We start from the raw sequence: 12279 nt of genomic DNA on the forward strand, positions 1-12279 counted from the left end.
ATTTAATGCGACCCTTTCATTTAGCTTTCTAACCTGTGTTCGAGTTCATGTTATAGGAAATGCCCTTGTAGAACCTTCTAGTGAACCCTCCTAAGTATTTTGGGCTTCCATTTAGGTCAAATATACTAAAGTACTTGAGATCACAAGATCCTGCTCTACTTAAAAAGTCTAGTTAAATATTAATGTGGGGAAATTTGCTCTTGCATATTTTCACATGTAATTTCTTTAATTGGTATTATGCATTTTGCATAATTTAAATACCAACATCTGGGTGATTTGCTCAGCCAGCAGAGGACTGTTTCCTCAGAAAGATCGACACAGCATCGTCTCTGAACTGCCTGCCAAGAGTTAGCTGTTTGGCGTTTAAATAAAAAATGTTTTCTGCAGTGCAAAGTGTAGTGGAAATTGAACTGCCCCAAGAGTTTCTGTTCATTAAAAGAACAATATTAATTGTATTTACTGTTAGGGGCTGACTGCCAGTAATGCCAGAAAGTTTAGGTTTGTTAGCACCATTGTGTAGGTCGTGGCCAGATTCTGCTCTTCCTGTTTCTGCCCTGGTGAGTCTGGGACTGTTCATCATCTGTTCTAAATGTGTTTCTTTTGACTACAGGTACTTTAATGTGGATTGTTTCAAAGTCCTGTAGGAAGCAAAGCTTCTCATTCCTACCTTAACTTTCATGATGTAATAGAGGCCAGTCTGCTCTCAACGTCGTCATGTTTGGTAGACATGTGTTGCACACTTCTTGAATTATGATGATAGTCTTTTAGAATCAGACCTTTACATTTAAGCAAGACTCCTTTATAAGCTTGACTTATTTTGGCCATTTTTTTTTGCATATTTTTATATATTAATTCATTGAATTTTAAAGACAATTTAATGAGGATTATGTGAGAAAACCAAAGGCTTAACATACTTAACATTGTTTTTCAAAATGTTGAGTATATATATATATATTTTTTTTTAAATTCTGGCCATTTTAAGTATTCTTTTGATGTTTGAGAACTCCTTTTTCCTAGCAAGGAGCATTAAAAAAAAAAAAGGACTAGTCAGAGACTGTCTCAGCCCCAAGATCAGAGATCATGATACTGTTAAGTAGTTTGGCTCTCATGGACCCCCTTCTGATCTCTCTTTCTTTGGGGATGACTTAATATCCTAGATCCACTGTTGATTTCTGGAAGGGTAGATGCACCAGAAATGTAATTTGGGGGGACTTGAGTGCTCTGAAAATAGTAAGCCAGGTGGAGTGATATAGTATGGACCTGGAAGTAAGGGAATGCGGTTGAGAGGGCATAAGCTTTATCTGAGTGGGGACCTTCTCCACCTGACTCACTGATGTCTTGCTTCTGAGACAGCAGGCAGCATGTGTGATAAGAGCTGATTGAAGGAGGGGAGCAAGACATAAAGATGTCAGGGGAGAACTTCCAGGCAGAAAGAACAGCAGGTGCAGGGGCCCTGCAGTGGGAATGAGGAGGCCATTATGGTTGGAGCATTGTTCGTCAAGTGCAGAGTGGAGGGGGATATGGTTGGACAGGTGCATAGGGACCAGATGAAGTGAGATATGTGGGTTATTTTATTTTAAATTCTTGGGAAACTGTTGTAGGGTTTTATTCCCGACTTCTTGAAGTTTTGAAAAGGTGGATCTGGCTGTAATATGCAGAATAGATTGTAGGGTGGCAAGAGAGGAAACAGAAGGACCAATTGGAGGACGTCAGAGACTCCAGGCGGGATATGGTGTCTGTCAGACCAGATCAGTAGTAGCAGTGGAGATGGAAAATTGTGGATGATTCAGACTTTTTTTGTGCAGGTAGAGTTGATGGACCAGTGATGGTCTAATTAGGAGATTTGAGGCAAAGAGAAGGACCAACGGTGGCTCCTAGCCTGACCCACTTGATTCTTTCTTTCCTTTTCAAGCCATAGATTCCTAATTCTGCCTTCCCACCTGAACCTCATCCTTCTGGGAACTTCGTTCTGATTAAGGCTGATTGCCAGTGCTGACTTGATTGTAGTCTGTGGTATCTGCCAGACCTTTTCAGTTATAGTAGATTTCCAGTCCTTCATTAACTTCTACAGACTATTTTTTCCCCCCATGCACACACACATGTGTGTGTGTAAATCAGATTTTAGTTCAAAGAGTATAATTAGTAGAGCTCTCATAAGAAGGATTACATGTTACCTACCAATAGCTTTGTAGGATCATAGAACATGCTATTAACCAGCAGATATATTTTTATCCACTTTTCTCTCATATGCTGTTTGGGAACACAGAAAAAGTAAAAAATTATTTACCAGAGGAATGTGAAGATTCTTCCCCCTTTTCATCAGAGCTTACTCAGGTTGCATGAACAGAGCGTAAAGGAAGACAGGATGATAGTTGAGGCAGTTGACCAGTATAACTTCATTGATTTCCTGGTAATCTTGGCAACTGCTCCCTTTCTCTGTTAGATGGACAGATTTCTTTCTATGTGTGGAAGAATGTATAAGAAAGAGTAGCTTCTGGTGAATGTCAGCTTGTGGTGTACTTTGAGGATTTCAGAGCTAATTAATTTGTGTTGCTAATGACTTTATCATTTTTACATTATACCAGCAACATGTAAATTACTTGCAAACACTTGCCAGTCAAATTGGTGAGTGATTTTTAACTCAAGTCACCAATATCCACTTGCTGAGCTGTCTGCAAAGTCTTACTAGTAAATGTCAGGATTTTTTTTTTCTGGCAATAAAAATCTTAGGGATATTTATCAGATTTTTGCAGCTCTTGCAAACTCTCCAGTTTCCTTATTTCTCATTAAGAGAATATGTGAAAGGGTTGAGAAAGATGTCTTAACTGTTTAGTCCATCTAAACTGATTTAGTCCATCTAAACTGATTGTCATGGAGTGCATCTGTCCCTACAATGTCAACCAAGTTGTCCCTTCCTTTCTAATCCCACTTCCCCTTTTTCCCTCTCTTCCTACATCCTTAACAGATTCATCTTCTGAAGTATCAACCAGTTCCTGTTTTCAAAATTCTCCATGGCTTCCCAGTTTCTGAATCAAATAATGACCCATCTGCCTGGCTTTCCAGTCCATTTTTTTCCCCCAGGCTTAGCTGTTAAACTGGATTTCCAGGGGTCCCTTGTATAGATACGCATGTTTTCTGCTCCCATGTCCTTACTCAAGAAGTCCTCCAAACCTGGGTACCCCTATTTTCTTCCTTTTTATAGCCTGCTGAAATCCTAGTCTTTAAAGAGGCGTTTGAAGATGACATCACAGTTTCAAAGATAGGCGGAAATCATAAAAAGCAAAGCAAGCATCCCATGCTGTTGCAGAAATACTGCTGTGACTCCTAATAGGAAGCAGATGACAAAGTCCTGAGCTGGCTGCCAAGGAAAAGGGAAGGTTGTAATAGAGTGTGTTCCTAAGCCTGTACATGAGATGCTCAGGAAACCCTCCCTGAAACCCTCTAACCTGGGGACATAGCAACTGATTTTCCTCTCCTTTTGAGGGACCACAGAAGTGGCTGATGGTGGCAACTGGGAAGGTGTGAAGAGAAGAACTGATTCTCTTTGTAAGTGAAGACCTGGTGAAACAGTGAGTCTGAGAGCAGTCTTCCCTGTAGGAGTGGGCCCTCTTCTCGAGCAGGAGGAAAGAACTCAGTAGAGGCTATTTCATGACCTTTGTTGAAAAAAAGGCAGAGCTCTGGCATTCAAACAGAGCCTTTAGGGTGCTTTGGTTGAGATTTGGCTGTCTGTCATTACATCTGGCTAGAGAAAAGTGGATAGAATGCAGACGACTTCGTTTTCGAACCTGACAAGATCACAGGTATGGTGGGATGAGAGTCAAGGTGTTTCCCATTCATGTGTTAGAGCATACAGATTTTCTGGATACTTAAGCATACACAAGTTGTGAGAAAAAAGTAGGGTAATTATAAAAACATGATTGCAGTGAGGGATAGGTAGAAAGATGGACAGACAACAAAAAGGAAAAAATGGAATATAGCATGCAAAGGACAAAGGTCCAGATATAGATGAAAACATACCTCAAGGGGTAGAATGGCATTCTTTACAATTGTTTCATTCTGTGGAACAAGTTAGTGAGAAATGTGAAGTCAATAAACAGAAATGATGATGATAAAAAGCAGAATGAGATGAGGGGGAGAAGGGAGATTGCAGACCTAGAGAAAGATTTTGAGGTCCAAAACAACATCGGTACAGGACTAATAAATAAAATTGGAAATACCAAGGGAAAGAACAGATGCCATTGAAATCAAATTACTGAAAGAATAAAGGCTTAATAATCTCAGTGAACCCAAATGAAATAATCAAGATATTAAGTACTGAGAAGCTAAAAGATAAAGAAGACAAAGACAGTGTAATATAAGGATAATTGGCATCCCTGAAATAAGCAGTCAGCAAATGAAACAAAATGCAGTAGAAAACAAGGCAATTTTCCTGAAATGAAAAAATAAAAAAAAGAACTGGGTCTGCAAATTAGTATCAGATTCCAAGAAAATTTGGAGTACAGAAGGTTCAATACTGAGATCTATCCTCATTAAGCTATTGAATTTCAGAGATAAAGGAAAAGTTCTTCAGATCCCCTGGGCAGAAAACCAGATTGTCTGCCATGGACTCAAAGTCAGTCTAACCTTCTATTTTCTTAGAGCAGTGTTCAGTTTCTGAAAATAGTGGAGACATTTGTTCAGCATTCTGAGAGAAAAGAAGTATGACACAACTGTGGCCCAGACTGACAACAGCTAAGACGTCATTCAGGTGTGAGGGCAGGAGGCAGGTATTTCCAAACATGTACAGACTTGACTAACAGTGCTTAAAATCAAAACACATATGATGAATATATACACGCCATGCTCATGAACCTCTAAATATACTTTATGACATTTTAACTTAGAAGGATATTTTAGGAAATATCTCTTGTAGTGAAGGCACATTTGGTTGAAATTCAACAAATACTTCAGTTTCTTTTCTTTTTATTAAATTTATATAAAATTGCATGCAGTTTTCCTAAATGAAAAAGTAGCTTTGCTAGAAGATCATTTTATTTTTTATTAGTTTTCCTGTTTGCCTGACTTCCTCCCTCCTTTTCATACCCACAGTGGGCATGTGCTCTAGGGGGACCATGCCATTCCCTCTCATCTTCTGCTACATGTTGTAGTCAAGTTGGCAGAAATTAAATACACTTTATATGTGTGTCAACTCTGCAGAATTCCACTAGTTAGTGAAACATGTAATTCACCATAGACTACCTTTCCACAAAAAGATTCTGACATGTAATTTTTGACTTATCAAAAAAAAAAAAAAAAAAAATCACTGCCTCCCCAGTACCTCTCCATGCCAGATAATAAGCACTTACTGAGTGACTGCTGTTTGCCCCGTGCAGCTGGGTTCACCTCACATAACACAATCAGTATGAGGAAACACAGTTTCTGCTCTTGGGGAGTTCTTCATTTCAGTGGGGCAAATGGGTTCCCCGTTTTCCCAGTTTCCCAAGTAGGATCCAGCTCTCAGGTAGGCTTCTCAAAAGGGAAAAATTGGTTTTTGTTGTTGATAAGTTTTTGTGTTGTTTTTCAGTTATTCATGTATTCAGGAAAGCTGCTGCCTTGTGTTAGAAAGTGCTAGATACTGAGGATATGGTTGTGATTAAGAGGCGTAGAATCTCTGCTCCATCTGATAAGCAAGTATGGTGGTTATGTGGGGCGCTCCCAGTGCGCCAAGCCCTTGTGTGGGCTTCCCCCCTGGAATCTGGGCAGCCCTGCCTGCAACTCACCTGAACCACTGGAATGTGCCAGAAGTGATACAGTGAGCGTCACAGCACTGGACACATGTTTCAGGTTCAGAAACCGAAGAAAAACATATTGAACATATTATTTACAAATGTCACAAACTCAATGTTTAAAATAAGCTGATGTTGTGTTTTGACACTTTTAGTCAGGCTATAGTTTCCTTTTTATACAGATATTGATTGCCAAAAGCTTTGTTTCAATACAAAATATGTGCAGATATAATATATAATATAATATAATATAAATATATATATGTTACCACTTTCTTTGGGACCCAGTGAACCTAGCATTGGGGGTGGGATGGCCGATTCTGCAATGTTAAATATTCCATCTTATCAAAGAGGTGTTTCATAAATTATGTATAACAGTAGATGCCACTTAATAAATATTTTATACGTGATAGATATTTTTGTCTGAAATTACTTTTTCACTTGAGCAATGATTTAAACCCTCGTTTTTAGTTTTATGAGGTGACACTTTTATAATACCGTGTAGTGAATGCAGCTTGAATGTCATAGAGCTTTAGTGCAGCATTAATCATAAATTCATCTGCCCCCACTCCCAATCCTGGAAAACTTTCTCTTAATTCAGGTTTTACCCACTCAGCATATGGAAGTGTATGTGAGAACATGCTGGGTGTGTATGTGGGGGAGAGCATAGGGGGACAAGTAATGCTTTTGACCTAGTGGCTCCAAAGTTATGAATTTCAAATGATTTTCAAAGTCTGTGAGACTTATTTCAAGGAAGGAAAAAAAAAGTGTTTTTCAGTGGTTAAAAAAAAAAAGAATATGAAACTAAACTGGGATGTAGTCCAAAACAATTTTTCTAGTTTGAGTGGGAGCTATTAGAACTTAAAACGTTGGCTTTTTCTTGGGTTATTGTCCACTTTTATGCAGAAAAAAAATACATATGGCTCTGGACTTATGAGAACAGTCACTGTCCTTTTCACATGGACCTAGAGGCCTGGAACATTGTTTGGCAGGTGGCTACCTACCATGCATGCAGTGCTGTCACAGTTCAGAGCCACCAGACCTTCCAGTGAGGACACTATTTTATGAAATGGAACTGTGTTATTAAATTCTCCACTCTAACATATATCTTAAAAACAAAAACAAAAACAAAAACAAAAAACACATACTTTGCACTTCTGCTTGAATTCTACAGGCAGAGAAAAAGTACAAGTTCTCCCAAGACCTGAGAGGTAGGAGTAGAGGCTGGTTTATTTCCAGTACTCGTTTAGCTAAGATTTGCGAGGGCCTTGGTATACTAAATCAGGTTTACTGAAGTCTCCGACCTGGAAGCCTGAGATTCTGAGCCCGGAAATAGGAGCCCGGCTGATAAGAGGAGTAATTGAAGAACAATGACACGCTTCATTTCCTTTTCTTGAATCTAAGTTATGCATTGGTCATTTTCTCTGCATATCTATTTAATGGTTGTTAAATTGAATTGCTTTATTTCAAGTGGTGATTTTTATTTTTTAAATTTTTTTGGCATTTCATTCTGTCACCCTCTTGCATGACTGCAGCTCTGCAGTGTGTGTTTGAGACACAAATGTCTGCAGAGATGAAGACCTGGAGGGACTTCTCTTTAGTGCCCATCCCCTCAATGTCTTAAGAGCTCCCTTGTCTGCAAGGTTGTGAAGTTCTGAGTCCTTCACCTAGAAGATAACATTGTTTTAATATTTAAATGACACAGAGTATATTGATTCATTCTAGGAATATGAGGCATACTTAATTATGTCTCAGGCAGTTCTCACATTGGGGATCTAGAGCTGTGCCCTGGTCACTGTGTCCATTACAGGGGTTGGGGTTGCGAAGAGATTTGCTACGAGTGTCTCTTGGAGCCTGGTTAGTAGCTTGGAACTTGCTTCCCTATTGGTCATCTCATACCTAAAATCCCAGAGCATAATGTGCTGTGGGATCTGACTCAGTCTAAACTCAGCATAGCCCAACTTCATGGCTGGAATTTTCACCTTCAGTCTTTGGAATTTATCTCAGCTTGTCTAGAAGCCTGATTTTATAGCTCTTTTGTCTTGGTACAGGTAGATGGGCCTGATGTTAAGACAAAGGCCCAAGGTCCCTTGCCTGACCAGTGCTATTAACCCTCCTTCCTTCATTTCTCTAAACTTCAAGTATCTGCTCATCCTTTCATTCATTTGACAAATATTCAGCAGTTACTATGTCAGACATGAAATTAGAGACCGGGTTATATTCTAATTTGGACAAAGTAATAAGCTTATATATAATGTCATATAGTGGTAATTGCTAAGGAGGGAAATGAATCAGATAAAGGAGTTTATGATTACTATTTTGTATGGGTGATGGGGAAGGTGACTTTTGAGTTGAGGGCCAAGTTTGAGTGTGTGTGTGTGTGTGTGTGTGTGTGTGTGTGTATGTGTTTGATCATTCTTCTCAACTAGGGCTGATTTTGTTCCCCAGGGTACATTTGCCAGTATCTGGAGACTCTTTGGTTGTCACAACTTGGGGCAAGAGGTAGAGTGTTACTGGTGTCTAGTGGGTATGCCGTTTGGGGTGTACCAAATTGAACACAACCCGGGGGAGTGTTGAAAGCAAAGAACTTGTATTATGTGTTCTCAGTAAGAGACCTGGAGAGAGTGCTCAAAACACTGTCTCCCCATGGGGTTAGTACAGGAAGCTTTTGTTCAGTGTATTAGGGGACAGAGGCAGGGAGCTTGCATTTCGTTCAGTTGTGCATGCCTGGCGTGTCAGCATGCAAGTACGTACATCTCATGTTCAGCAGTGGTGGAAAACTCCACCTATAGGAGGAGATCCCAGCATTAGTGAGCTAAAGGTAACTTTAGGACAACTCGGGGGTTTCTATACAGCTCAAGAGGTCCTAACTCCAATCTGACCCAAACTGGCATATGGAAGGGGCTATCAGGCAGGACCCTCCTGGCAAGGGACTGTCAGGTCAAACACTTAGCGGGCGTCTCCATGGCTAGAACTCTTGGTTCTGCAAAACAAAACACAGTCCTTCCTAATTTTTTCCCTCCCTCTCTTCTTTTCTTCTGGTAGCTTTCCGCCGTCTTATTTGCGTAACTTCCCATTGCATCCTAGCTAACAGGTGGAGGCCAGAGATGCCGCTAAGCCTGCTGCAGTGCATAAGACATCCTTGCATAATATAGAATCAGCTTATCTAAAATGTCAGTAGTGCCAAGGTCTGGAAACCCGGCTCGAGGGGAAGAGAATGAAGAGACAGTGACAGAAGAATCAGCAGCCACAGAAGCAGAAGGAACGATGCCTAGAGCCCTGAGGGGCAGATAGGCTGGCAAGTTTGAGCAATAGCGGGGAGCTTTCTGACTCCTACACAGGAGTGGGCAAGAGAGGGAGATGAGAACAGGAGGTCAGCAGGGTAGGAGGTCATGTAGAGCTTTGTAGAGGCTTATAAGGACTTGGGCTTTCATCTCTGTGAAATGGAAGGCCACAGAAAGGATTTGAGCAGAGGTGCAGCCTGCCTTCACATCCCTCTGGCTGCTGAGTAGAGCACGTGCACAGGGGGGCGTCTTTGGTGGTAGCCTCGATTATTGTGGGTTTCCTGGTGAAAGACGATGGTGGTTGGGGCTCAAGAGGAACTTAGTACAGGTGGTTTGATGTTGTCGGATTGGGGGCATATTCTAAAGGGAGAGTCAACACTAAGCATGTAGGAATTTGAGAAAGGAGCAAAGTGTAATCATAGTTTTGGGTCTGAACAATTAGAAGGCAGGTTGGCATTCACTGAAATGGTATGGCGTGTCGATTTGGGAGGCTGGGGAAGTCAAGAGTTGGTTTTTCAACGTATTCGCTTTCAGCTGCCTGTTTAGTATCCCCACAGAATACGTGAGGTAAGTGAGCGTATGTAGGCATGAGTGTGGGTTCAAGGGAGAGGACTGTCTAGAGGTTTAGATTTGAGTCATCAGCATATGGTTTGCAGGTGAAGTCCAGAGAGAGGATGTGGTCATCACGAGAGTGATGGTGGGTACTCTAGTCCCAAGGATGAAAGCCTGCATGGAGTGGGTTCCAGAGAGAGCAGGAGGGGAGGAATTGGAGAACCCACTAGCGTAGGAAAATGTTTGAAGGTGATTTCTTCCAAAGAGGCACAGAAAAATTGGTGGTAACTGGACATGCAGGACCAAGGGGGTTGGTTGGGGTGGGGGTTGGTGGCAGGAGATCTGTAGCACCTTGGTATGTGGGTGGGAATGACCTGTTAGGTAGTGGAACTTGCTGCAGGAGACAGAGACGGGGGTACTTCTGGTATAGGGGTCACTAATGCACAGGAGAGAGTTGCTCTGGGGAACATTCACAGTTTGGCCATAGTGACTGGTGAGAAGAGTCAGCAAATCAGGAGATCTCTAGACATTAAATGAAATAAAGATTCTGAAGAGGCAGAACGATTACTTTGTAGTGCAATTGTCCTAGGACCTTTCCTAAGGAAGGTAAGGTTTGAGCTTGGCTTTGAAGAGATCATACTCATCAGGCCATAAGTTTACTTCATTTTATGTTGAGTTTTTATGTGTTTCAAGTTCACTTTACCTGCCATATGCCAGGATTCCAACACGAAGGTTTTCCATTTTTCTTGCAGCTTTTTTGATGAGAAATAAAAGTGTTCATTTTAACACCCAAAGAACACCTAATAAGAAGTTCTCTTTCCTCTGAGTAACCTTTTCCTTTTCTTTCCCTCCTAACTTCAGGAACAGACTCTAGCCCTTAGGAAAGAAGGGATTGGAGTTGTTCTGGATTCTGAACTGCCCCATTTGATTGGCATTGATGATGACCTTCTGAGTACTGGAATCATCTTATATCACTTGAAGGTAGAAACTGCTTAAGTGCGACATACAATTTCGTGTTCAGTTTCCTCTTCAGACACTAGCAAGGTTTATTTAATACTCTAGGTGTGTGAACACAGCTATTACATTAGAGAAATTCCCTTTGGGAATTTTCATTAGTTCACTGGTGTTCCGTGGAATTAGAAGTTCCCATGTTTATGGAGTTCTAAAGCTAAATGAAGATCCATTCACTTTGCCTTCCACTTTGTAGAATCAGTGAGAGGAAGGTAAGGAACAAAAAGGGAGACAGACCAAGGAAGGAAATTTGCAACCGCTACATGTCGTTTTCTGGTCCCTTGGGTTAATTGTAAAGCGTGTCTCCTGCCTACATTATTGGGCCTGGTCCCAAACAGGCTGTTTGTGTAAGAGAACAGAATTAACCATGTTAGTATCAGCAGTTACCTCTGTAACCTTGACTTAATATCCTTTCTCTGATCCATGACTTAAGATGAGAACAGTATTACATTTGTGCTTTGTAGCCATGAACGACCCCTGGCCCGCGGTGCAGGGGGGCAGTTGCCAGAAAGGATTAGGAACACCATCAATGGGATTACCAGCATGGACAGATTATTGATACGTGCCAACCTATGATTTTTCCTTAAGCCTCAGGGTAGGAGCCAACCCATGACTGTGCCTTAAGCCTCAGGAGCTGTGTGGCCCTTTCCTGGACAGTGTGGGGTATGGCCACGGAGCCTTAGTGAACCGTCAATGCATTGGAGGCTGTGGCCGGCCCAGGACACTGCTCAGCCTGTTGGCCACCAGCTTGCTTGGGTTTAAGTGAAAAGTAGAGAAACAGACCACTCCTCATGTTCTTCCTAATAAATTTTACTTGACTTTTCTTCCTAGGAAGGACAGACATATGTTGGTAGAGAAGATGCTTCAACAGAACAAGATATTGGTAAGAATCTTTATAATTTCCTCTTCCCAGTGATTTTTAAAAAGCATTTAATGAAGAATTTTCTTTTGAATGACATTAAAGTCATTAGGGAAAAAAAAAACCTCTTTCTCAAATACAGTATTGATCAGTATGTGCATTTCTGTAATTTTGAACTCAATTCAAACAAGTGACACAGAACAATTAATTTAATGAATTAAGTAGAACTACACATCCCCCCCATATATATTCTGTATTCTGTCACAGCTTCAAAGAGTAATTTAAATTGTGGTGGGATAGTGATGGAAATATGCCAACAAACACAGAAAGCTTTCTTTCTTTTCAGAGAAAAGAAGAAAGGTATCATCTTCTCTCTGAAGATGAGATAAAGGTATCTGTTTTTGGTATCAAACACAGATACCAAAAGGTATCAGATGCCTTCATGTGAAGGATGTAGACACTTAACTGTATAGTGGTGATGGGGAGTAGGAATACACACGTGCACATGTATGGAGGTGTGACTTGTGGGTTTCCTGAAAGTCTTTGCTGAGGCACGCAGATGACTCCTGATTCAACCCTGGAGCAGAGTGAGGTCTTGTAGGCTTTGAAAGCATAACTTAGGGACCACTGCAGTGGTGGTGGGTGGTGTGTGTGTGTGTGTGTGTGTGTGTGTGTGTGAGTGAAGGTGGGCATTGGCAGGGGAAGAATTCTGTCCTCTCAGCTGTTTCTAGAATTGCTGGCATTCGACTTGCTCTCCTGCCAAGTGTAAGCTATTCATCAAGCCAAAGCTAGCGTAGTTCTACATGCT

The 12279-nt window shown here is 41.1% G+C and overlaps 1 protein-coding gene across 4 annotated transcripts in view; it reads left to right on the forward strand.

Moving 5' to 3' along the window:
• The window catches only part of KIF16B (kinesin family member 16B), a 284713-nt gene that overhangs the window by 133223 nt on the left and 139211 nt on the right, over positions 1-12279 (forward strand). For all 4 annotated transcript variants that reach the window (XM_059406507.1, XM_059406508.1, XM_059406510.1 and 1 more), the window contains exons 13-14: positions 10463-10582; positions 11444-11495. In XM_059406507.1, the coding sequence (XP_059262490.1) occupies positions 10463-10582; positions 11444-11495 (172 nt within the window). The remainder of the gene's footprint in view (positions 1-10462; positions 10583-11443; positions 11496-12279) is intronic.

This window comes from Mustela nigripes, chromosome 7 (assembly GCF_022355385.1).
Source record: "Mustela nigripes isolate SB6536 chromosome 7, MUSNIG.SB6536, whole genome shotgun sequence".
Taxonomy (NCBI): domain Eukaryota; kingdom Metazoa; phylum Chordata; class Mammalia; order Carnivora; family Mustelidae; genus Mustela; species Mustela nigripes.